Raw genomic sequence first — 27,709 nt, forward strand, 5'->3', positions numbered from 1 at the left:
CTGTAGAAATTAGAACTCCACTAAATTACCTCTAAACATCATGTTTGCATGTCAGTGGTTAAGTGTGCACCGCAGAACTGCAGAAAACGAAAAACTGTTTGTAACAGAGTACCCGATTGTAAGCCATGTAATGTGTGCTTGGCTGAATGTGCAGTGTCCAAAATGAATACTTTGCCACACCTGCTAATGGCGGGTAAATTGAAAAAATATATACTAGCTATTCATTTTTTCTTCTTTCTTTTTACCTTTATTAAACCTGGCGAGTTACTTAAGAAAAAAATTCTCATTTACAATTTCTTGCCAGCTTTTAACAAAATGTATAAAATATGACAAATATTGCACAAAAATAAATTTGCATTTTTTTTTTTTTTTTTCTGTAACATATTTGCATCAAACAGCGGATAGTTAGACAGACCAGTATTATTTTGCAACAGCCACCTGGCGAGTATCTCTTATTTACTCACCAAAGTCAACTCGCTTGCTGAGTGTTAATTTTGGACTCATTTTTTTGTTCATAAACGTGTCAGTTTTTTGGAAAGTTCTTGCAACTTTTTATGGATCTTTTGCTTGCAGTACTAAAATTGTGTCATCTTTAGGCATGCCCATTCTTTAATGACTTTGTATCATTCAGTTCGCTGCCTTCCCACCTCTGCATCGCAGTTATAACTGTGCGTCCCACTGAACTTTCTCCTCATTCTGACCACTGAATTGTTTGCTCTCCTTTAGACTACAGCAGTGAGGATGAGCTGGGAAGAAACATGAAGTACTTCCTTCAGCAGCTGCCACAGGTCAACTACAGCTTGCTCCATTACCTGTGTCGATTTCTGTCCGGTGTTGCTTCTCTGCAGGAGGAGAGCTGGAGCATAGGAGCTCTCGCCGCAATCTTTGGGCCAGACATTTTTCAGTAAGACACTTAAGTCCTACCAATTTATATTATCTGTCTTGCTTAAAATGTGTCATTTTATCCCAATAAAATACTGTAAAATCTGCACACAAAAAAAAAATAAAAAATCACATTTTCTGCATTGATCATTGAGGAAAATCTGTGGAAAGTCTTTAAATTGATAACTAAGGTGATGGTAAATGTGTTAAATGAAGTTGAGAGTACTTCAATTTTGATGCCTGAAAGCATAATTCAATTACTTAAAATATTAAATAAACACACAAGGGGTGGTAGAAATGTTTGAATGGCAGGTGTTCCAGTTCTTTGGAAATCTGCAGAGTTTATGGAATTCCTTTGGCGCATATTCCATGCAGGTTTAGTCGTGACATGGTACTTGGTACAGTTTATTAACCCATTCCTCTTCTCTGCTTACTGCAGTTTAGACACTGATGTAGAAGATCTGAAAGAGCAGGAGTCCATCAGCCGTGTCCTTGCAGAACTGCTGGAGAACCAGGAGGAGTTCTTTGACTCCGAAGAGGAGGAGGACATCTCCAACACAAACGACTACAGCTCCATTAATGACCAGGTGAACAGTACACTTTCTGTCCTCTGATTTTATGATGCTGTCATCAGAATAGTGCTGCGTATTCTTATTCTCACAGGATTTTGAGAGAATCTGATACATTCTTTCAAAAGTTTTAGATATTTAGTTTGCCTGTAACCTGTGAATATAGATGGACCATCATGCTTCAATTCAAGGCAGATATTTAAAATAGCTGCATGCAAGAATTTACACATGCAGAGCACTTGTTATGAATGACACCAACAGTGACAACAGATCTGTTGTTCTTAATGTTGCCATTTCAAAAATGTTAATTGTTTTCTGTAATTTTACAGTGTGGTGAATTTTTAATTACAAAAAGGAGATAAATATTGGTATTGTCCTCAATTTTCCTTATTGGTGTACCCTTTTGTTTGGGCTACATTTAAGGGTGCTGCTTTGGAGGCATTTGTATGTTTATGTAATAGATGACTGGGATTAGTGTAGGAAGCTATTCGCTTTGTGGGCCTTGTGCAATTCTTGCCCAAACCAAATGGAGATATTATGATTTGAGTTTTGTAAAGCGATTATATGCTTATGCTTTGATGTTTGTTTAAAGCATTTAAAATGTGAAACGCCCGTCCCAGTTCTAGTCAGAGGCAGTGCTTTTCACAAGCAGATGTTAAACACAGAGAAAAGAAAAGCAGCGTTAGAAGGTTATGTCTGCAGTGTTATGTAATGCACTGAAATCCATCCAAAGGTTTTTGAGAGTGTTCGCAGACTGCAGATTCTCTCACACCATAGGACTGATAGTGAATATTTTCAATGAAAGCAAAGATTGTTTATATTTATGACACTCTGCATCCTTTTAAGGACCTCACAATTTTTGCTCCTTCACAGTTCCAGCACATAAAAACAATTTTGTGGAAGAATTTGGGCCACAATCCTGGTTTTAGACTTAACATATCTGCTTCTCTCACATGCACAGGAAATAGCCAATAATAAGCAATACATTCTTTCCATGTGACTTCTCCTGCAGCCCCTTGTGTCACAATGGCAAAAAAGAGGAAACTGACCTTTTGTAATAATTATTACAAAAACAAAAATACTAACCCGAGTTACAAAACCAAATGATACAAGTTTAGTACTGGCACATGTGCTTCTCTCCAGGGATTTGTTATTTTCATAATGGACAACAATCAGAATTATACAGACATCCCAAACTAACTAAAAGACATGAGCTCTGTTCCATAACCTATTGAGCTGCCTTGCTGTGTGTTGCCTTATGTGTGTCATGTAACCTCATAAGTGACTTATTTGGGGCGCTGTACATTAGCCACTCTTTGTGGCATGCATGCCGTATAAAATAGTGCTACATGTGTGAAGCTCACAAGAGATGTGACTCCAACCTGATTCTAATGGAGTCTGATGCTAGCATGTTACTATGCTACTGATTTGATACTCTGTGCATAAAAAAAAAACAAAGCACACTCAAATATTGCGTAGAGTAGTACATTTTTAATTAGACTGAACAATTGAGTACAGTTCAGTATTGAATTTTTTTTTTTTACATATATTTATTATCTAAACTCTGTTCATCATCTTGGATGGATGCGATGTAAAGGCATGTGATATTGCCTTTTGAATTTGGCCCAAATAATATATCTTACCTTTTGGAACAGCCTTCACATCAGGAGGAAGCCCATGGTGCCTCAAAAAGCTCTATAGGTAGGCAGTTCACTAGGTTTTGGAACAGACTAATCTTCGAGATTCTTGAAGTTTTGGAGTCCCCCTACTCAAAAGGTCTTGCATTATACTGGAAAGAGACAGCTTGGGTAGTGCACAAAGCCACGGATTGAAACTATACAAATTCCCGCAGTGGGCGGTAAGTCCTTCTGGGTGACCCATCTGGATGTAGGCCAGTGAATAAGTAGCTTGCGTATGCTGAAATTAATATGGGCATAAATCACACACAGAATACTTTCTCAGCGTGTCCAGCTCATGGAGACTCTCCCACACTTCAATGATATGTCTCACTCAAGGCTCGTTTGAGATGAAGAGACAAGAGTTGATGGTTTGATGTGAAGAATGGCTCACTTTACACCTGAATGAAGTAAGTTGAGCTTTGTAGGTTTTGTTGCAAACATAATGGTGATATTATAATGTCTTTAAAACTCCTTGAGAGTGGGCCCTTTTTTTACTTCGACCACTAAGCAACCACCCAGAAACACCTAGCAGCTGCATAGCAACATGCTAAAAACGCCTTAGCCATAGCAATGCCCAGATATGCCGTATTTAGCATGGGCAAGCACCACTCATATTAATTTCAGAAAATGTAAAACTCTTGTTTTAAGCTTAAACTGCAGAACAACATCTCTAAATATCAAATTGACTGTCCAGTTGTATTGTTTTTCTTAGAAAGGAATTCTGAAAGCTATGTTGGTGTAATACCTGTCTGTCATTCCTGCCCTCACTTTAAGGCACTGATTAGTTAACCATGACATAGTCTTCTGTTCAGAAACCTGCTGGCCGTGTCCTGCCCATCTAAGGAGAACAACTAATTATGACAAACTATGAATAGCAACTTCCTATGCCTTAATCTCCCTAGTATCACGGAGTCATGTGTTCTCATCCAAACTAAAGCAAATGTAAAAAGGTTGTGCCCTTTTCTTCTTTAAATTCCTGTTTCCACCCAAAAAAAAAAAAATAGGTCACACTGCAAAGGCTGCAGATTTTTCCAAAGTTGCGGAGTCTACTTTTCTTGTGCTCCAAGTGTGTGAGATGTGTTCTCGGTTTATGTATGTGCACGGTTGACTGCATTTTTAACTAATTAATGAAGAGCGCCTCTAATTAGAGTCTCAGTCTGCTCCCTGCTGTTGGTATTTGTATGCAGATGTTGTTGGAAAAATAGGAGACCAAACATTATCAAAACCTTTGAGGTCAAACAAGAGTTGATTTTCTGCGTGCATCAGCTTTTTGGATGAATTAAAACATCACTGAGGAACCCATGAGGTTGTGTTCACCACCCTGGCTGCAGTTTCTGTACTGTACTGATGTTTTGAAACCAGAATTCCCCCATGAAGAGGCAAGGACGTTTGGGTCAGTCATTGACTTTAGAACCATCTTCAACTTTTTTCTACTGGACTGATAGAAACCGCAGCTGCTAGATTTTGTTGTGCTGATCATATTATGATTCTTCCTCCTGGAAAGTTCCTTCTCAAGATTTCAGAAATTGTAATTATTGCATGATGTCCATTTCAAGTCATTTTGGTCAGAATAAAATGATCTTGTGCCTACTAAGACAGGGAGCTTTTTTAGAGCTGGTGCCACATAATAAAGAAGAAATTATGCTCATAAAAAATGTATATGATGCATTATATATAAACATTATCATTCTTGTGCTGCCTTAGAGAGTGATTGGAAATGCTGGTGGAAGCCTACTTTCTAGAATGCTCTACTGACCTGTTTCATGTGACGTCACTGCATGAACGCCATGTTTGCAACCAAAACTCCAGGACCTTCAGTGTGCTTTGCTGTGTGATGCTGCCAGATTCAGAAAAACATTTGTTTCTATTTAAAAGGTTGATAAGGGGATTCTGCTGTTTACTTACCAGAGACAAAATGTTTTGTTTCTTTCAGTAAAGTTATATCTTAAGTGACATGGCTTTGTTTCACCCAAGTCAAGTAGCGATGAAAAACCTGTTGGTTTTTGCTAATTTCTTCAAACACGTATTGTCATTTCATGTCAATTAAATTTATAACATAATCGAGTCATATAAATTAAATTAGAAATGCACATAGGATGATGTTGAATTCATAAAACACTGACTAAAGTTATTGTAATAAATAAAAAAGCACTATTATATCAATATACAGTATATATTCAATGTGTATACTCTAATGTTAGTCCATAAACAACACATCATAAGAATAGAAAGCACAGACTTTATTCAGTCACGCTTCCAGACTGTAATGTAAACATATTAGCCATATTTACACAACGGGTTGAAATGTTAAATACTAGGCTACATATTTGTGAATGAACATATAACCAGAGACTATTTAGCATAGACAGGCCACTTTTATTTAAATGAATGGGAGAAATTGTAACGGTCAACTGATGTAGAATGTAAGTTCCGCATGACAGGTAAAAGAGCCAGTCACCTTTTAGATACAGACATCACCTGTCAATCAACTCAAGAATGCATATGCTCATTAGCTATACAAGACCGGAAAATATTTTACTGTTGATTTCAAATATGTTCTTTGATCGTAATCTTGACCAACCATTTTTTTAGATTTCAGCATTCCAAAGATGGCTGCCAGTGGACTGACTTGCTAGAAGACTTAATAACTAATTAACTTTTAAATTAGCTATGCTTCAAATTAGAGTTTTTAATGAACAACAACATAATTAAAACACAAAAATAGTTCAACTTCAGGTGTACTTGCATAGGTGTGTTCACCACAGTTGCTTTCTGTGTGTTCTTCATTAGCTGACCGTCATTTCGGCTGCTCTAAAACAAACCCTTAAATACATACAGACTGGATCATCAAAGATGTTTTGTAATATTGTTACCAAATAAGACCAGAAAAGATTTGTAACTTCTGAATGAGAGATGTTTACGTGATGTACAATTATGCGTGTGTACTCTCCGGTCACACACCAAACTCGCCGGGTTACAGAGATGATTTGCAGATAAAATATATTTAAATAAAAGAAATAAATATTTCTGCTGACTTCATACCTGTATACACATTCTGAGACTTGGTATGGATCAAAAGCAATGTTTGGAGTTTCTTTTTGATATCGATTCATGGGTGTTATTCTTTTCACTGCCATTGCTTTCTCTCACTAATGTTCACAAATGTCACCGCTGTGAGGAAAAAGTGATGTCACTGAAACAAGTCAATAGCAGGTCTTAATCAACAGTACACACAATATGAACAAATTGAACTGTATGTTTACACTATTATGTGACCAGTACCAATTTGCTTCCGGCTTGATTTTTATAGTGGTCATGCCCCATATTCTGTAAGCAATATGAAAGGAGACAAATTTTGATATTTTTTGCAGACCTTCCTGTGTATAAATGATCCAGAAATAAGATGTTTTAAAAGTCTGGGACTCCTGTGTCTTCAAGATAAATGACTGTAAGCTTATAGAGATGTGTGAAAATACAGTCATCCTCCAAACCCTCAGCAGCCATTTTGCACACTACACATTACTCCTATCAGCATTCACAAGGAACAGCAGCCACACTTGGCCAATCAGACACTGAAAGAAGTGGTTGCCATGGCAACATGGCATCGCTACTGCAGCAGATGCATTTGGAGTAGTGTTGGTGCCAAAGTTTGTCTGAAATGAAATACTGTAAGATGGATTTACACATGGCTGTGTAGCCCAGAGTAGCATGTCCGATTGAATGAATTCCACTGGTGGGATGACTGTTTGCACATTTTTAACAAAACAGGGGCCTAATTTGCATATGCTCTGTAGATGCTTGTGTTATGTAACGCAGGCCCGCTTGACAGTGTTTTTAGAAAAACCACAGTTTGAAATATAAAAATGCACCCATGAAACATAACAAAAGATATGTGAAAAGTCATGTGACTTAAATAGATGTAATGTCAGATGCAGCAGTTATACTACCTCATATTATGTAATATATAATCTATATTATTTTACTTATATTACTTTTCCTGTTACACTATTTTGCCATGTATTAATTATTGTAAAAATATGGTACAAATTGCTAAAAAAAAATAAATAAATTTGTATCTGCTTAATAGCATGTTACATCAAGATCAATGCAGCATAAAGCAGAATTACATAACTTCCCGTAGTTATCACCAATATATGTGTGATGTCATGAGTCACTAGTTGCACCTAGTTTTTGTGTGTGTGATCTCATATGCAGGCGTGTTAAGTTGGCAAAATTCAGGCTTACTGTGGACAAGCTATATACAGTGGGTACAGAAAATATTCAGACCCCCTTACATTTTTCACTCTTTGTTATATTGCAGCCATTTGCTAAAATCATTTAAGTTCATTTTTTTCCTCATTATTGTACACTCAGCACCCCATATTGACAGAAAAACACAGAATTGTTGACATTTTTGCACATTTATTAAAAAAGAAAAACTGAAATATCACATGGTCCTAAGTAGGGATGCACCGAAATGAAAATTCTGGGCCGAAACCGAAACCGAAAATCCAGGATGCACTTGGCAGAAAACCGAAACCGAAATTTTTACCTATTTAAAAAAAAAAAAAAAAAAAAATTTTGTGTGTAATTGTACTAATTTTATACTTTTTCATTAATTTCATGAATTTAATTAATCTGAATTGAAAAACTACAAACCAATAAAATAAATCACACTTTTATTGAAAGTAGCACACCAAAATTGGACAAAAAATATATTAAAACTATATTAAATATTATTCTTCTTTCAGTTCTGTAAAAATCTAATTTTACAGATTTTATTAACAATTATCCAAATAATGTAAAGTTTTAGAAAACTATTATATGCAAAACAACAGTCAAGTAATGAACTTAGCTAACATCTTTCAAAAAGTTTAAATATGCAACAGTAATTTTAATTAAAACAACAGGCAGAACACAGAATGGCAGAGGGCCTCTATTCCACTGATCTATATATATATATATATATATATATATATATATATATATATATCAGTGCTCTATTCTGTTTATGTAAACGCATACACTTTAAGTGAAAATGATTGTGCAAAACAACAGTGCAAAACAGCAGTAATTGAACTAAATCCAACCTCAACTGTAAACGACAGATGTATCCTCAAGTGAAGAACAAGTGTAATGTAATTGCTATTCACATCATATTGGACCGCTTTCTATTTAAGTACAAGTGACAGGTTTCTCTTCAAGAACAAAAGTTGCTAAACGTTCTGACAGTCTCTCCTGTCAGAAAGCTCATCAAGAACATGAGATGCTGCACTGAACAGTCTCTCACTCTCTGTGCTGGTGCTTGGGCAGATAAATACCTGTGCGCAATCCGCGCAAGCAAAGGAAAGCGGTCTTTGTTTATGCGACCGTAGTCAAGGGGATTGTCGCTTCTGGTGTAGTTCCGCTAGATACGTCTCAAGTTGTGTTGTAGCAGCGCTAGTTGTGACACTTTCCCGTAGAATCTCTTGCTGTACTCTGTATATATATATCTTGAAAGTTCTGCTGAATAAACACTGCAGATCGCAAATTTTATGTCCTTATCAGAAACTTTGAAGAATTTCCACACCGCTGACATGATCGGCCTTTGTTTGGTAGCGCTGTGATAAGGGCTATATCGATCCAGATTGAAATCTGAGCACTGAGGGGCGGGGCGAGGAGGTATATATTTTCGGCTCATATTTTCGGCATTTTTTCTCTTTCGGCCGAAAACCGAAAGTGCCGAAAGTGCCATTTTCGGCGGCCGAAATTTCGGTGCATCCCTAGTCCTAAGTATTCAGACCCTTTGTTCAGTATTTAGTAGAAGCACCCTTTTGATCTAATACAGCCATGAGTCTTTTTGGGAAAGATGCAACAAGTTTTTCACATCTGGATTTGGGTATCCTCTGCCATTCCTCCTTGCAGATCCTCTCCAGTTCTGTCAGGTTGGATGGTAAACGTTGGTGGACAGCCATTTTCAGGTCTCTCCAGAGATGCTCAATTGGGTTTAAGTCAGGGCTCTGGCTGGGCCATTCAAGAACAGTCACGGAGTTGTTGTGAAGCCACTCCTTCGTTATTTTAGCGGTGTGCTTAGGGTCATTGTCTTGTTGGAAGGTGAACCTTCGGCCCAGTCTGAGGTCCAGAGCACTCTGGAGAAGGTTTTCGTCCAGGATATCCCTGTACTTGGCCGCATTCATCTTTCCCTTGATTGCAACCAGTCGTCCTGTCCCTACAGCTGAAAAACACCCCCACCGCCATGCTTCACTGTTGAGACGGTATTGGACAGGTGATGAGCAGTGCCTGGTTTTCTCCACACAAACCGCTTAGAATTAAGCCCAAAAAGTTCTATCTTGTTCTCATCAGACCAGAGAATCTTATTTATCACCATCTTGGAGTCCTTCAGGTGTTTTTTAGCAAATTCCATGCGGCCTTTCATGTGTCTTGCACTGAGGAGAGGCTTCCGTCGGGCCATAAAGCCCCGACTGGTGGATGGCTGCAGTGATGGTTGACTTACTACAACTTTCTCCCATCTCCCGACTGCATCTCTGGAGCTCAGCCACAGTGATCTCTGGGTTCTTCTTTACCTCTCTCACCAAGGCTCTTCTCCCCCGATAGCTCAGTTTGGCAGACGGCCAGCTCTAGGAAGGGTTCTGGTCGTCCCAAACGTCTTCCATTTAAGGATTATGGAGGCCACTGTGCTCTTATGAACCTTAAGGTCAGCAGAATTTGTATCCTTGGCCAGATCTGTGCCTTGCCACAATTCTGTCTCTGAGCTCTTCAGGCAGTTCCTTTTGACCTCATGATTCTCATTTGCTCTGACATGCACTGTGAGCTGTAAGGTCTTATATAGACAGGTGTGTGGCTTTCCTAATCAAGTCCAATCAGTATAATCAAACACAGCTGGACTCAATTGAAGGTGTAGAACCATCTCAAGGATGATCAGAAGAAATGGACAGCACCTGAGTTAAATATATGAGTGTCACAGCAAAGGGTCTGAATACTTAGGACCATGTGATATTTCAGTTTTTCTTTTTTAATAAATGTGCAAAAATGTCAACAATTTTGTGTTTTTCTATCAATATGGGGTGCTGAGTGTACAATAATGAGGGAAAAAAATGAACTTAAATGATTTTAGCAAATGGCTGCAATATAACAAAGAGCGAAAAATTTAAGGGGGTCTAAATACTTTCCGTACCCACTGTAGGTGTAGAGCATTGCATAATGTGTGCATCTCACTGGTTCGTACAATGTTTATGTGTAATAATGCATTACTGATGATGAATTACACAGAGTGGAATTAAATGCTGCCAAGGTAATGGCAACTTGCCATCAGTTTTTAAATCTCTCCCCATGTCTCCTTCAGATCACAGAGCTCTTGGAGGAAGAAAAGTTGGAGGCTTGCGAGGAGCTCCCGCGAGATGACGAGGATGGTCCTTCCTCACTGTCGCACAAACATGCCCATGTCGCCCCGTCCTCCAGGTAAAAGCAGCCCCAGTTTTAGAACATAGCCTTAATCTGCCCTCACCCAGACTGTGGTCAATCTCAGGCATCGCCATATACAATGGCCACATCAAGTATTTGGACACTGAAGCCACATTTTAATATTTATGAATGTATTTAAAATAGATAACAATCATATAAAATCAAGCAGCATTTATTTTATAGCAATATAGTACAAGCATACTTAAAAAAAAAAAAAAAAAAAAGAAAGGTTTGTTACATTATGCAATGAAATTCATACTATTCAAATACTTATTGGGGCCGTGTGTGTGTTTGTGTTTCTCCAATTGTTTCACTGACTCTTGATCTGATTTATTTGATTCTGTTAACATACAACCAGCAAGTCAGAGTTCATGGTATGGCTGGTTTGGTTTTCGCTATCAAAAAAACCCTCTCTGATTCCAAGCATTCCAGCTGAGCTAAAAGGACGATATCCTGTTTGAATAGGAATTGGGTTGAGCTTTTGAGGTCTAGACCATAACCGACCTATTAGCTATCTGAGCCATGATCTGTCTTGGCTTTTGTTCCTCTGCACCTGCTCTCTGAAGTTAATCGGTACACACGTTCAGAGGGCAGCTTCAAATTCCAGTGTCCTAAATGTCACACCTTTTGGCCTTGATGCCACATTAAAGCTGGTTCTTCAGAACCATATAAAGACAATCCCTCTCATTTTTATGTGTGGCTGTTTTGTAGACATGCTTCACATTTTAAACATGTCAAGTTATGGTGTGGCGAGTATGATTAATAGGGGTGGGTAAATTATTGATTCTGTTACAAATCGCAATTCTTGAGACAATCTTTTTTTAAATCGTCTACCTGATGAAAAAAAAAAATGTTTAGCCTTAATTCTAATACAATAATTTATAGATAAATATAATAGGATATATTTGTACAGATTTCAACAGAAGAAGTTTCTTCTCTTTAATTCTTTACTTTCAGTCATTTAATACACCGCTGTGGCCACTTGTTAACTGTTGGACGTAAAATCCTCTGCTTTGGGTAATGTTCCTGTTACTATGCATAATCCACAGATTTATTTGTACGGTGCTGTAGAGAGGTATTTTCAGGAATCATTCTTCAGATTCTGACACTGCTTTAATAAATGGTTTAGCTGGGGCCTAGGTAGCTCAGCGTGTATTGAGCATGACTACCACCCCTGGAGTCATGTGTTCAAATCCAGTGGCGTGCTGAGTGACTTCAGCCAGGTCTCCTAAACAACCAAATTGACCCAATTCCTAGAGAGGGTAGAGTCACATGGAGTAACCTCCTCATGATCGCTATAATGTTTGGTTCTCAATCTCGGTGGGGCACATGGTGAGATGTGCATGAATGCTGTGCCAAAGGACTGCTATAGCTGATTGCTAATGCTATGCTATTACCAACTTTGTTGTTGTTTTGTTTTTTCCACTGTGCTTGTCACAATGCATATTAAGATTGCCTTCTCTGTCATGGATGCTTGAAATGCTGTCTTAGAATTTGGCAGAGGTATCTGCCATATCCTCATTAATCCATTTTCATTTGAAAACTCTGATTTCATAGTTTCCTAACGTCATAAGTATGTGGTAATGGAGAGCCTTTTCTAAACTCTCCATTTTTGGTGGAGGCAACTCTGTTCCATTTTGGATGAGAGACATAAATTTAGCAAAATCAATCCATTTACAAACAAAATTATGTTTAGTGTGGACATGGCCTTAGATGTCCGCATAATGTTACTGCCTACTTTTCTGGAAAAGCCTTTCCTGCAGGAGTACACCTATGATGCTGTCTAGGTCAGCCCTATTTAAAGTTAAATGTGCACCTATTTTGTTAATAGACTTAAGGCCAAAATAGCGTTTAAATGTAAACCAAACTTGACATAGGCTGTGTCACGACAGAGGTATGCAGGAGCACTGTTATTTTTTTGATGCTGTGTGACAACCTCTAATGTCCTGCCATTCACAGCAGTTACAGATGGCATTTTATGGCTTGTGTATGTTATGTTACAAGAAAATCTAGTTGCATTCTAGCTCTGTCAGGATAGCAGGCGGGCAATTATTAACTTTAATGCAATTTACCCAGAACAATATGCTATAAATACCTCACTATTGTTTAGGCAGTGTTTTAAGTTTAAGTCTAGTTATATACCGTTATTATGTTTTGTTTCTGCATTTATATTAAATCCTCAGTGGATTTATGGCCCCATATTCTTGGAATTAAAATGAGTTAAAATGAAAGCATGGGAGTTTATAAAGAATAATATGCAGTTTTTAATGTTGTATTGAGAATGAACAGCAGGACTTGTTTACGCTGGATTCTTGGAGCAGTTATTTTACTTGCCTCCACTGTGGAAACTTAAATGGTGTTGCACATATAGCAAAATATAAGCCCTGAAACATATCCTTCACCAGCTATGGAAAATACTTATCGTGCAGCCCTAAAATAAACGGCAGTTCTTGAGACATGTTGTGCGAGCGTTGGAATTTGTGAACAGTTTTTTATGCTGTGTCGGTCTGCTGTGGGTTAATGACTGCTTTCCGCTTTCGGTATAACATCTCCTAATTAGCACACTGCCTGATGAGTGCAATGCAGCTTCTCATTATTGCTAGAGAGGATCTGCCATTATAGATAGTTCCATAACACTTACATCCCTGCTGAAAGTTCCTTACAGCCTTAGTTTAGTCTTTCATTTCAGTTAAGGGTGTTCACACTAGCAGCGATATGCAATGTCAAAACGACTGGAAGTTATGAGAGTTTCAATGAGAGTTGTCTGTTTGAGGTTGCAGGCGCAAAAGTTGGCAATTAAACAAAGTAATGTAAATGCGCAGTGACAAGATAAAACAACAACCTTTGGGAGTGTGGACCGTGATCTGCCACCTTGCAAACTGTTCAGCGACATTTCCTGATCTCATTCCTCCATCTTCTCCCCTTCATTGCCTGTGATGTCTGTTCTGTCCCTATAAATAAAGGATGCATCTGCATATGCATCGTTCGCTACAATAAAGTATGCCAAAAGCAGAATGTCAGTGGAGTAAGGGCTCAAATTCCTCAGTATTCGTAAAACGGCAGACGAGAAATACCTGGATGATCTGCTGCATCCGGCGAGATTCTAGTGCGCATCCGCTGTACACTTTACTCTCCCATAATACCACAGGAGCTGCGGAGACACTACATTCAAAGTGCTGAATTAAAAACAAAAAACATCTGAGAACTGCGAGTTGAGCAACCTTTTTCAACTGTAAGTGCTATATATACAAAGAAACGTATTATTGTTTTATTAAACAAGTACAGTTTAACAACGAGTAGATTTTTTCGCAGTTGTTGGTACTACATCAGATATTAAGGTCACGGGACAGTGCACACTTTCCTGGATGACGTGTGTCTAGGTATTGCTTAATGGCACAGTTGCAGTAGCTCTGCAGTAGGTTTGAACCCTTTTTGGGGTTCAAACCAACAAGCTTTTTGGTGCAGCTCAAAATTTTTAACACTACAGCACACCTCAGTTTGAGGACTGAGTAATACAGGTGCTTTGGGAAATGCTGGGTCAAGTGCAAAGACACACAAACCCCCAACACTAATTTGTGTCAACACATTTGTGAGTCTCCCATCACTGCAAACAGAACTTCAGGATCAAGTTTCCCCATTTTCCCACATGCTCTTAGTGCACCTACTGAGCCATCAAAACAAGTGCTCTGTTGACTCAACATGAACTCTTGGACTGTATGGTAAGCCATACATGGAAAGAGCCATAACTCATTTCCACTCCTCTTTTTATTCGTTAGTTCAGGCATCCAGCTAAGTTTCTTGGGTTTTATTCTCTCCACCCTCCCCAACCCTTCTTTCATCAGCCTACCACCTGATTGTTAAATAGCATGCATAACATGCTGTGGAATTTGATTTTGCTTGTGACTTTGCTATCCAGGCATTTACCATGAGCACAATGCCTGTATCATTCTACCACTCTCTTTACCTCCCATGATCAGTCGGTTTCTTCATTCAACTGTATTCATATTATCTCATCAAAGTTACATTGGTGTTGACAACTGGTTCCTGGAGTGGTTTCTTACTTTGTTTCATGATAATTGATACACTTGCACATTTTAAGAACATCAGGAAGAGAAGTATCTACCCTAGCCGAATTAAACCAGCCTGTGACCGGTCTGGGAGTGTTAGTTTACAGCATATAACACTTGAGATGGTATTCTGTATTCATGTGTCTATGTATAATTTTGTGATGCTTAATAATGGAGTTGCCGAACTGTAAATAACAAGTCCAGTAAGGGGTAAAAACTTTATGATGTGTGGATACTGACAAGGTTATATCAAAGTCTAACAGGTGTTTGGCTGTGCAGGCTTGACATTAAGTTGAGGGAGGGAGGGAGGGAAGGAAGGAGGGAGGGGGTTGTGCGTATGTATGGAGAGGCAATTGACCCAGAACTCTAGCAATGAGACTGCGTCAGACAGCCGTGTATTTAAGCACTGGTCCAGTGCATCCTCTACAGCACTTTTTTAGCAGAGTGCCAAGTCCCACACGCAGGTAGACAGCACATACAGGACTCCGCAGAATGAGCGCTGGCAGCCTGTGTTTGCTTTTTGACCTGCTCGTACAGACTTTAGCACTACAAAGTGCCCAGTTAGGATAACCACACGCCCAAGTACTTAAAGGAAGCCAAGCAGCTCATCGACGTGAACCAAAGTGAAGAAAATGGCTTGTCAAGTCCTTCTCCATAGGTAATGTACCAGAGAAGAAAATTGCTAGATATTGGGTTTTTATGAATGTAAGATGGTGAAAAAGTGCAGTTGATTTGTGGCTGTTTATGTGTTCAGGGTCTCAAGGGTTTCATTTGTCTTGCCACTGCTGCGTGTGACATTCAAATGAGGCTGTGTGATAACTTATTACCTGTCAGATCTTTGTAAACATAGAATTTGGAAAGCTCTAATAACTACGTAACAGCTGACGAGCTGAAAAGGTATGCTTTTGTAAATTAGAGCTGGAGACTGCTGAATCACAGCATGATGCTGCATTTAATTTACACATGATTACATTAAATTGTGCGTGGGGGAGAAACAGAGTGCTGTTGTTTTTTTCTCCACAGTGTTTTGCTGATAAGATAAAGTGCCGAGTCAGAGGAAGCTGTTTGTCACTAATCCTCTCAAAGCCTTTGCTGATCTCATAGTGAAATAGCATATTTTTTTATCAAAAGAGAGAACTTTGATAGTTACTCTTTATGTTTGTATCCCTTGTTATTCACATTTCAGTCCTGTACTAATTATTTTTCTTTAAAGACAACATGAAAGAAGTTTGGCAGCAAAGTAATTGGTTAATATTATTTCAAAGGCTTATTTGGATGAAAGATTATGAAAATGCTTTTTTTTTTAATGATATGCACTGATGAGTGGTGCACAATAAGACAGGAAACATTAAAAATTATACTCATATTGTCTTTAAAAAGAGCTTATCCTCGGGATAAACATAAATGCCATTAACATTGTCTAATCTGTTAGTTTTGATTAAATGCACAGATAAATTATTGCATCAGCCTGAAAAGCTGATATTGGAAGTAAATAATATGGAAAGGCCTACCTTCTCTGATTCAGTGCCAGGCTTCAAAAATACTAAACTATTATCCATCTATTCTACTGTAAATTATTATGTTTTGATGACAAATGTATTTTGAAGCATGTGATTTCACTTAGTGAATTTTGTATTTTTATAATATTGGTTTAATATTATAAACTATTATTATTTCATAATTAATTATAAACAAGTAATTATATATTCTTTATAAACAATTTTAATAGTTATTATATAATATAATTTTATAAAAATTATTATTAAATGATTAATGTACTTTTGATAATATATATTTATAATATTGGCCATAACAAATAATGATATGCATCCCTTGTTTTGATTGAATTTTTGAACTCTGCAGTGTTTCAGAATCAATGTCATAAGAGTTGGGTGAGGTTGGTTTGGAAAAAAAATGGCCTGCAGAGGAATGAGTGGAAAAAAGTTGGTACAGTAGGTTCTTTATTAGAGAGTTGTTCTTGCTGAGTAATGCATGGTCAAAGTAGATGCATTACAGTAACTGATCTGTCCTTATTGCCTCAGTCCCTGTGTGGGCAGATTGAATATGTCTTAAAACAGGGCTCATTTTGTTCTTGCTTGTAATATAGAATGAAGCACTTCTTAGTGCTAATAAATTTTTTATTTTTTTTTAAATCCCACACACAATAGGGACATTTTTCATAAGAGTACTTCTCTAGTCTTTTTGCCCGTGCAACAGTTCTCTTCATCCACGGCACTTCCTCATTTAATGGCTATTCTACTTATAAACATGTAACATCATTTTCATGTGCCCTGGCTCTATATTAATATATCTGTGACAGATAGTTAATTCTTCGAGATTTATTTTTTGTTGCAATATAACACAATTCTCAGGATATTTATGGCCTCATGCAATTGATTACAGAATCATAACAGGTTAAAGGATCACTAAGGACATTTTTTGTTTGTTTCACTGGCTACTACAACAGTTTTCTTTAAATTTATACCAACAACTATTGGTGTGAATTCAACATCTTGTAACAACAGCAGTTTTTTCTTACTGATGCCATTGTAAAAAATACCGTATTCAGCGGTGTCACCCATAATTTGTATTCGCAAACAAAAATGTCAGATAATAGGGGAGCTACCAAAATAAAGTGAGTCGTATTTGCTGGCCATGAGATCTTAACATGGCTCAACACTATATTAGGCCACTGACATGACTGACGTCTTAGGTGGTTTTATACTGGACACGTTTGCTGCAGTCCGAATCAGAATACGGTTGTTCGCGGTCTGGTATACGGCTGATGTTTTGACATCTTCCAGCTTTGAAGGACCACGTTCTGCCCTCTTAGTGCTGCCTTTAAATATCCTCTTAGGCTTTTGTGGGTGACTTTGTTTCTAGACTGTGTCAAGTGTAGAATTTTTTTATTTTTCAAGGAATGGATGATTGGACGCAAGCTTTCTTAGTGACCCAGAGGTCAGGACATTGCACCATAGACCCAGTGTTTCCCACAGAGACTTTGGTGGGTGGACCTTGGACCCTCTAGGGGTGTGCGCCCCTGGAAGAAAATGTTGTACATTTTAAAGTTAAATGCATCAATCTGGTGCACTTTGAGAGCGAATTTAAGAGGTTAAAAATATGAAGAACTTTGTGCTCTTGTAAACTATTTTGTGTTCCTAGCAGTAATTGAATCAAAAACACATTGGTTGTGTATATATATGAATGGTGATGACGTGGCAAAAATGTCACAAAGCATAAACGAGTTTAACGCAGTTAAAAAATTGTCAAAACACAAAATCGACTAGAGCATACATTTGAGCAAGGGCTCGACATTAAGCAATATCATATGCTTGTTCTCCGGGCATCTAAATTGTTCATTCACTTGTCCGAGGAAAAAAGTTACTTGTCTGAAGAGAAAAAAAGGACATAAAAATGTATGTTGTATATTTTTCTAAGATTATGACCGATGCCCAAGCTAATAGTGTACCTATGCAATCAACTCCGTTCTCTGCGACAGAAATGTAAACTGGGTAGGGGAGGAGGCTATTGTCATATGGTAATTATTTAATATTACCTATGGTAGTCAAATAAAGAAAAGCCTCCATTGCCATCATTAACAGCAGGGATGCTCATAGTTCTATGTAATGTGATCAACTTTTTTATCATGTTATTGCAGCAAGATCTACCATGTATAATAAAAGCTATACATTATCACAATACCAAAATTTGTGGTCTGTCATGAAATTGTATGATTTTCAATACTAGCTTTAATACCATAACAAATAATAACACTAACTAATTTGTTAATTATGGAAGAATGGTTTCAAGTTCTTTAGTTATTATTCAAGACTAGTTAACAGTCTGTAATAAAATAACAATAAAAAACAGTAATTAATAAAAATAGATAAAAAAAAATAATAGAACAAATTAAGAAAATCCGGTGCGTTAAAGTTTTTAACAGCAGTAGGCTATAAAGTATTCAAGTAAACACTCAGAATTAAATGCAGTGTAAAACTACTACTGGTCTTCACTATGATTATAATACATTCATATTTTTTAAAGCTACTAAAGTAATTCAGTCAAGAGTAGCGAGTGTTCTTGTTATGGTTGTTGGGTTATTATAATGACACACTAGACAGCAGCAGGACTATTAGCTTACATTTATACTTACAAGTCTGACATTTGAATACTAATCCACTTTTTACAAACCCATTTACAATCACTTTATACATCACATTTTTAAATGTATTTGACCAATCAAACGGCTGTTATTAGATCACTTGCAAATTATAAAATGATGTGCTCTTGATTACTTTCAACAGCAGAATAAGAATATGAACTAAGCTATCACAAATATAGCTGGTCATTATTTATTTATTGATTTATTTATTTATCTATTTTTTTTGTTATTGACATTTTTAATCATTCTGGGTTTCCGGTCGGGCAAGTAAAATTATTTTTCACTTGCCCCTTAAAAAATCTCATTGTCGGGCCGCAACAGTCTTGGTAATTAATGGGAAACACTGATAGACCACACAGCTACAGCCAAATGACACGGAGAACTTTCATAGCTGATGTAGAACTCACATCTGTCCCGTTCCTGTATTTGTTTATTTGCATGGCTGTTTGCGTGCTGAGGTGGCCTGCCCTGTGAGAAAATATAGCAAAGCACCTGTTGTGTCCATCAGGCCCTTTTTTGTTCCTAACCCAGAATCTGACACGGGTGCTAACAACATTGATAGGCACCGAGCAGCAAGTGTTATGTAAGAAAGTGTTTTTAACATGCCTGAATTTGTTTATGGGACTGCTAAATCACCCTGCCCCTAATTCCTCTCTATTGCTAGATACGGTCAAATATCTTGTGCAGTGCTTGTCTGATTTCACATTGGCCTAATGTTGCCTTCCTTTCTCTTTCCTTCCCAGTGCGCACATTTCTTCCATCAGCATTGTTCCAGGATCTGCCAAGTAAGTGTCTACTTTTCCTTTTTTTTAACAGTTACCATGGCAACCATGTATATGTGATCCTTATAAGCCATTAATACAGTTTATTCTTAGAAGTCTCATATGTTTAGAGTCTTCTAAAATCGTCATATATTTGTTTGCTCTTCTACAACCTTTTGCGATTAACAGCAAACAAGGCTTTTGACCAATAAGTCAATTTTAAGTCTATTTGAAGTTAATTTAGCTGACATTAATTTGGACCGTATTAAATGATAGGGAAGTTTGGGGCCCCCTGCTGGAGCTGCTGCCCCCGCATCCCGACTTCGGATAAGTGGTTGAAGATGGATGGATGGATAAATGATCCTTTGGTCTGAAACAGATTTGTAGCCTTAAAGTGCCACCGTGTGCAACTTTGTTTAGGTGAACAGAAGGCAAAATAAGGTTGCACAAATGTGATTATGGTCTTAAAATCAGATAAATAGGTGACCTTGTCTTGCCAACAGAGAGACAGTCTTGGGAACAGTGGCTTTCAAAAAGAGAGAAGTGAAAGTTGAATGCCACCAAACTATTATCTTTAGCTGGCATTTCGGTAATTTGTTCATAATAAAAATATTCAGTGACAACCAAATTCACCATATGTTGTGGTGATGAAAAGAACAGAAAAGTACATAAGTGTAACAAAGAAGAAATATGTAACTAATGTTTCAATTGAGGTTTTAGTATTTACGTAGCTTTTGGTTTCATATGGGTGAATAGCTGTTCAACTGAAATCTTAACTATTAACTGTGTATTATCACAACAGGAAGAATATAATCCCATTTATAAATGGCTCCGAGCAGACAATGCATTAATGTATCTGCAGCTGTAGAGCTTCAGGCAAAGCTAGTGCATCTGGCCCTGAAATGCTGCATAAGATAGGTGCAGAGCACAAACAAAGCTGTCCTTTAATGATTTGTTGTCGGAATTGTGGCGCACGCATTGGTGACGTGACAAACACTCTTTTGGCCCAGATGGCCACGTGGGGGTTAATTCGGAAAGCATGCTGGGGCTCCATTGTTCCACAGAAACTAGTGACTTCGCCGGAGCCAGAGCCTCAGCTGTGCAGGTCATTGCCTTTCATGGGCCGTGTCGACATCAGAGGCTTTGCTATTGTCATAGTGAATGTCTAGTTCACGTCTATTTTCAGACATGAGAATTTGTGGTGCACAGTATTGAGAATTATTTGTTAGAACTTTGAACTTGCTGTAAAGGCTGACCTTGTTAAGTTGCATTGTCGGGTTGCAAATAGGTCAGACAATGATAAATATAGGTATTGTTTGTTCTAGCCTCAATTGGAAGCTGTTTTTTTTTTTTTATACTTATGTTAAATGCCTTGAACTCTGGGATGTTTCTTTGCAGTTTAATTCAGAGAACCATCTGTGCTGCAGTGGAACAGCATTTTCTGGACCTTCAGACTTCAATTGACAAGGAGCTCAGCAGCTATGAGAGTCAGGTTTTGGACTCCCAACCCATCCAGGGGTGCGTTTGACAATATACGCCATGGATACATAAAGACAGACACTAAACCTAACATTTATTAGGTTTTAATATGTATATTTGGCTTGGGAGTTCTTTTAATTCTGTTGATACAATTCCATGCCTGTTTGTGTCCACAGAAACCGCCCAACTCAGACACCAGGGCCTGAGGACAATGAAGATGTGCTGTCTGAATCAGAAACGGAGGCTGAGACTGTTCCAGAGAAAGATACCAACGAAGGCCAATCCTCAGAGTATAGCGAGGCAAGTTGTTATGGGGTCAACCTTGTCTGGATCTACGCAACAAAACCAAGCCAGCCAGAAGAACACGTTGTGTCAAGGAACTTAAAGGGCCATTATTCCAGCGACTTCAATAAAACAAACAATTTGTCGTTGAGGGGCTAAACAAGGAGTTAACATCTGTGACTCATCAACAAGATAATCCAAAATGCTTGCATCTTCACTTTTTATTTAATGATCATCCAACATGGAAAGATCATTGCATTTAAAAACAGAAGTTCAGATGATTGGTGTTAAAAGACATTTTTGATACCTTGGACCATTTGTACAGTCAACAAAAAAAATACGTGCTCCCAGCTCACCCCCTTAAGTTTTAAACCTGGCTAATCAATGATACACACATTGTTTCCATTGTCACATGACATTTAGAATTTAAATGGACATCTCACAAATTACATGGCTCCTACAGCCATAAATATGTTTGCTCTCTGCTATCAGCAAGGTCTGTTATTTCATATACAGCAGAGCTGCTTCTCCTTGGAAGAGTGAGAAACAAGGGCCTTCCTGTCAGATAAAAACAGACTATCCTCTGTTCTCAGCATGCACAAGCAATCTTGCTCCCATTTAACACTGTGCCTCAGTGAGAAGACATTGCAGATAAAGCACTTTCCTCAAGTAGCTAATTATATAACAAGATGAGGCTATTTCAGTGGGGGAGTTCAAAAGAACCATTGCCAGGGTTAAAGATAAAGGTGCCACTTTAACCACTGCACTCTGGGATGTAGTAAAATTATTTGTGGTGTTTTGGGTAGGGATGCCGCAGTGTGAGTTTTTGACAAGTTAGATTACCGTCTAAGAAAAAAATGGCGGTTAACCGGTTTTATGATTATTTACAAATGTTTTATTATGCAACAGCACTGAATGCAAAAAATGCATATATAACAATTGGACGTATTTCTGGGGGATAAGTGGATGCTAAGGGAAAACCTATAATGATAAAGCAGATAAATACACACATAATTAAAAAAAAGTAGGAGGTAATAAGAGTCCTTCCAATCTAAGGCACAATAACACTTATGCACATCCAGTGATGTGCTAATGTAACCAGAGTGCTTCAAAAGTCTACATGTAAAATTATTGTGGGTGCACAACATGTAGTTCACGGCATTTAATAGTTTTTTCTTCTGCATCAATTTACCCCATACCCCAACATAAAGAATCGGCTACAGACTCTATAAAAATACTGTCCACAACACTATACATAATAAGGGTATCAATGTGATGAATTTTTACAGAAGTAATGCTTTAAATAATGAGGATTACTTAAGACACAACTTTTCAAGTTTACTCACTGATAGTAACTACATGCAATCAGCACGCTTCAACGTTACAAAAAGTGGCATCTTTAATTCATCACTTTAAAATCACCACAGCTAAAAATATTGAACGAACTTGTTTGTTGTTGGACGATTAGTGGAGAAACCTGTCCAATTTGTAGGATGTGTATCTTTCTACAGTATGACTTCTGTCTGCTTCTTTTACAGCTGTTGTCTTCAGTCAGTCATTTAAATGCTCCCAAACAGCCGATTTTGTCACTTTTTGATAGATATGAGTCTGGTAGATCTAATTCCTCTGTTATATTTTGGAATTTGTGTATTTAAGCTTCAGTTTCACGTGAATTGAAAGTTTATGTTGAGTCCAAGATACCTGGTCATAAAGCACCATGCAGCCACCATCTGTAACTATAGCAGAAGTTCCAGTACCCACACAGACACAATCATTTTTTCTTGTGCCTTAAAGTTTTTGTGGCCAGGCTGCAAGTTATGGACATATGAATTGGGTCACCTTCTTTTAATAGCCCACCTAGCACCTGGTCAATGCATAAACACCATCCCTTAGACAGCCATCCCAGTACTCGATCTTATCTGCTGCCAACCTTGAGACACAATCATGAGTAAACGCACAAGGCTGTCGCCTTGAAACATTTGAGTATTGTGGATTTAAACGGCTTCAAGAACATTTTGCATTGTGCGGTATCGCATGTAATGTCATAACATATTGGTTCTTTTTCTCTTCTTAAATCCAGTTAGGGTAATGACCTTCTTTTGCCCGCAGGAATCTAACGTTTTTCAACTCAGCAGCCCAGTAATGGAGGAAAGTTTCAGAATGGACCTTGACATGGAGGCTCTCGTAAATGCAGAGAATCTCAACACAGAAAGGTTCGCTTTGAAGTGTTAGGCCTAAAACATACTGTAACTTGGAATGCAAACAGCTTGTAGCTATGAAAGCTGGATTTCATACTTCATTGCATTCAAAAATATGTCAGAACACAATTCCAAGTACACATTGCATTCTCAGTGTTGATATAAAATTAAATTTTCTACTGTAATTTTACTCTTTCAGGACAACAGTTTAGTAGATGCAATAGAACATTATTCTTAATTATCAACATGTTTATACATATCTCTCTACTGGAATAATGGCAAATCTGGTGTAATGGCACATTTTGATGGGTACTCCATTGGTCCCTTGAGGACTGATATTTGTTGAGATTTAGTATATGGAGTTATATATATTTCTAGACTTTGCTAATGAAAAGAACACTCCGGATATCATAGCTTCTAAAATTAACTTTTAAAAGGAAATGTACAGAACTGCTTTGTTGGAATAAAGTGTAATTCATACACTTTAAACTTGCCACAGTTTGTCATGCAGCACAGAAATATTTTAGAACCACATTCACATGACCAAATATGACTAGTATATTTTCCGAGCCAGGCATTTAAAGAACTTACATGGAATAGTTTATTAACTGAATGCTGGAACTAGGTCACACAATTGTTATTGTGGTTGAACTTGTAGTCTTTTTTTCTTCATGCAGACTGGAGAACTACCCAGACTATGAGCAGATGAGGCAGGCTGATTTTATCACCTGTGTGAGTATATTTAATTAATACCAACAGTCTGTCAATTTTTTAATTCTGCAAAACAGAAGTTTTTAACCAAACCTCACTAATGGCCTACAGGAGTCCAGCGAGTGTGACCTGAATGCTAATACTGAGCTCACCGTGCCAGCTAGCAGCCCTCAGTCTTCGTCCAGAAGCATATTCACGAACTGTGAGCAAGAAGGTAAATCTCTCTGTTGTCTTTATTTAGGGTCAAGCCTCATTGTATTTTAGATGCTAATGTTTCCTGTGGAAAAACACATGTGAAGAAGACAGAATACTGCAAGATGTTCCTATGCAAAAACTGTCCCTATGCAAAGCACTATGAAAATAAACAGGATACATCCTGAAAGAGCACATCAGTTTACCATTTAAGTTCATTTAAGACTGATTGGATTTGTCTGGATGCGTAAACAGTGGCTAAATTACTGTGTCCTTGACACCGAAACTCAGTAAAACAGGTTAAGGAATTTAATAGATCAACTATTGCACAGTTAAATAGGGTGAATAGAGCTGGAATGGATGATTTATAAACCACCAACATACACTTTTGTTTCCTTGTTTTTGTTGCACCTTGAATTCCATGCATGAATGGTTTATTTCAGTTTTCATGTGATTGGAGTAATGGTTTTCTAGCCATGACTTTTATTTCAGCCATAGATCCATAGGCTGAGTGCGTTTGTGGCTCACAATTCTCTCTTCTTTGCTATCTTTCTCTCTGTATCTCTCTGTCCTTGTCTGGTCAGCATCATGCCCCATCACTTTACCACTCATTGACTTCACATGTATGCACCTGCAGAGGGAAGGTAGTGGTAAGTGGCATCTCTACAGCCCCCCGGTCCTCCATCCCCCGCTGCCCCTCTGTGGCTGTTTTCACACTTGGCTCAATTGTTTGGTTTGAACCCAAGTTTGATTCTTTTCTTCTTGTATTATTTGACTCAGAATAAGAGTACTAGCTGCAGCTAGGTAATGAGGACAAAGCTCCAAAAAAGGAAATAATATTTATGGTGTTTATTAATATTTATTGTATTATTATACAAAAGTAGTTTATGCCCTAAAATTAGGTTTGAGTGCTTTTATACATGAAGCTAACTGTGCAATGCGCCCAAGATCCCCATTTTCCAGTGGACGCCGGTGCACACCTCAGTTCAGAAAACATCTTTCACATCAACCAAACAAACCAAACGCTGACTCTGTTCTGCTCCAAAATCTCAAGTGTTTTTTGTTAGAAAAGTGTGATGGCTTAAGTCACTGGTATCCAAACCCCTCTCTTAAACTGACTAACTCTCACAGGCACCCAGTTGCTGACTCCCACTCTTTTCCATCTGCCATTTAAGGAATGCATCAGCTTTCTCCTAATCAACCGTTATATCAGACACCTAAGCAGTGCAAATTGGATCAGCTAAGTTTCCATAGCTGGCCCCGGCCCAGTACATTCTCTTCCCATCTCTTCTATGCAGACCATGAATGCCTCGTGCTCGCAAAGTGACTTCCACTCTGAGCATGTTTCCCTACATCAGGCTCAATAAACAGCAGCTGTTGTCATTATTTGTTTAGCAGCAATGATGCTTCCTAAAAATGTTGTCTCCAAAATGTGTGTGGCGTATGTGTGTGAATGTTTGCCTGAATGAATTACACTGTGCTCTGTTACTATCATCCAGTATAGTCAACCCCAGTAACACAGCTAGTGATGAGAAACTAAATTTGAATTTTCACTAAAATATTACCAAAATGATATTGGTTATAATTTAATATATCAGAGTTATATTCAAATTTTAAAGACATCATTTCAAGTTGGGGGGGGAAAAGTCTACAAGACATCTGATTTTTAAATCAATGTTGTCTCCTACGTCCACAAAAGGGCGCAACGAATAAAAATAAACCAATCAGCACCCGTGTTTTTCAGCACACAGAGCAATTTGTTTATTGGAAAGAACGTATCTGGCTGTTGTATGTGCGATAATGATAAAGTCAAAAGATTTAGCCAGTTTGTTTTTTCAAATCTTAAGTAAAAAAAAAAAAAAAATTTAAAACTAGAGTCCCTGTCCACCAATTAAGTAGGTCTTGGGTTTCTTGTTTTGTCCAGCTCACTCACTCAGTTCAGTTGATCAAGCCTCTGTGTGCTCCTGGCCCATTAGAACCTAATTTACCTCTTTCATAGTCTAGAGGCTTATATCCTGTTGTTCCATCCAAGTAACCAAGAGCTGTTTTGAACCCATAACTCAATGTTTAATGTCTCTGTGATTAAGTTTGTGTAATGGCTGAGTTGTTGTGATGGTATTGGTTTTATGAAGGCATGTGCTTGTATATTTGTACCTTTTTCAGACCCTGTGCCAGTGTTCATGTCATGGCAAGAGGAGACTGAGTCAGGAGAAGCCCAGCTGTCCCCGCTGGCAGGCCGTGTTGTGCCTCTGCCTCTAGAGGAGGATGCTCAACCCTTACTGGCCCGACGTTTCCTGGACTTTAGCCACAGTCAAAGGTTTCTACAGCAGGACCACGATGCCACATCCTCCACCAAAACTCTGTCCTGTGGGAGGTGAGCTGAGAATCAAAGACGCTTTCCAATACTCACCAACACTTCAACCCTAATTAACACTCTTGTTGTGTTTTCTCTCAGGCCTCGCCGTTCCACCCTGTCTTCAAAAGACAGTCTGAAGGGAGACACTATTTCCCAACAACTCACCAAAAAACTCCAGAACCTCAAAAAGAAAATCAAACAGTTTGAGGAACAGTTTGAGAAAGAGAGAAACTTCAAGGTTAGAAGGTCTTAATCAGTCTCTTCAAAACATGATCTACAAACACATAATTGCATAATAATATGCATTAAGGGGCGTTCAGACAGATGGCAAGAAGCAGTTTAAAGAAACTGGAATTCATTCCTTTTCAGTAAGAATTGATGATTAAAGTGATGGAGACCAGTGATGCAGCAAATTTTAGAAGAGTTCAACTTTTTGCAAATGCACAGCATCACAATGTGGTGACTACCAATAGGAGTGCAGACAGTGGAGCTCTCTGTGTCATGATTCAAGCAAACAACTGCACAGCAGCTTTTAGTGTGAACGCCCCTTTATGTATTTAGGAATTGGCATGCAAAAGTACACTAAAAGGCAGAACACTAAATTACATAAGTGTTCGTCAATTGCAGCCTTCTCACGCTGATAAGGCAGCTGATCCAAAAGTGCTGAAGTGGATGACTGACCTCACCAAAATTCGCAAACAGCTCAAAGGTAAGAGGCAGTGTTTCAAGGCACTGAGTGGTCTTGTGTGCAGTTCTCAGGTTTGTAATGGTCAGTGTCTTGCCATTATTGGGCATCCTGGTCCTGGCCACCTCCCCCTGTCCCCTATAGGACAAAGGGGAGAAGTTCACCCTATATTGCATGTCTGTAGAGTCTCTGAGGCTATCTCATAGGACCACCCTCATACTCTAC

The 27,709-nt window shown here is 38.2% G+C and overlaps 2 protein-coding genes across 6 annotated transcripts in view; one reads left to right on the top strand and one right to left on the bottom strand.

Moving 5' to 3' along the window:
• LOC127660143 (stanniocalcin-2-like) overlaps window positions 1–27,709 on the bottom strand; it is a 264,689-nt gene that overhangs the window by 144,958 nt on the left and 92,022 nt on the right. The gene's annotated exons all lie outside the window — the stretch shown is intronic.
• The window catches only part of LOC127660140 (protein FAM13B-like), a 58,908-nt gene that overhangs the window by 19,125 nt on the left and 12,074 nt on the right, over window positions 1–27,709 (top strand). For 4 of the 5 annotated variants that reach the window (XM_052150231.1, XM_052150234.1, XM_052150235.1 and 1 more), the window contains exons 5-17: window positions 727–904; window positions 1,322–1,469; window positions 10,473–10,588; window positions 19,564–19,605; window positions 20,980–21,099; window positions 21,237–21,360; window positions 23,452–23,555; window positions 24,218–24,272; window positions 24,363–24,465; window positions 25,028–25,093; window positions 26,607–26,817; window positions 26,899–27,037; window positions 27,427–27,508. In XM_052150231.1, coding sequence (XP_052006191.1) covers window positions 727–904; window positions 1,322–1,469; window positions 10,473–10,588; window positions 19,564–19,605; window positions 20,980–21,099; window positions 21,237–21,360; window positions 23,452–23,555; window positions 24,218–24,272; window positions 24,363–24,465; window positions 25,028–25,093; window positions 26,607–26,817; window positions 26,899–27,037; window positions 27,427–27,508 — 1,488 coding nt within the window. The remainder of the gene's footprint in view (window positions 1–726; window positions 905–1,321; window positions 1,470–10,472; window positions 10,589–19,563; window positions 19,606–20,979; window positions 21,100–21,236; window positions 21,361–23,451; window positions 23,556–24,217; window positions 24,273–24,362; window positions 24,466–25,027; window positions 25,094–26,606; window positions 26,818–26,898; window positions 27,038–27,426; window positions 27,509–27,709) is intronic. The other variant, XM_052150233.1, reaches the window with a different exon arrangement.

The sequence above is a fragment of the Xyrauchen texanus genome, chromosome 19, assembly GCF_025860055.1.
Source record: "Xyrauchen texanus isolate HMW12.3.18 chromosome 19, RBS_HiC_50CHRs, whole genome shotgun sequence".
In the NCBI taxonomy this organism is placed as follows: domain Eukaryota; kingdom Metazoa; phylum Chordata; class Actinopteri; order Cypriniformes; family Catostomidae; genus Xyrauchen; species Xyrauchen texanus.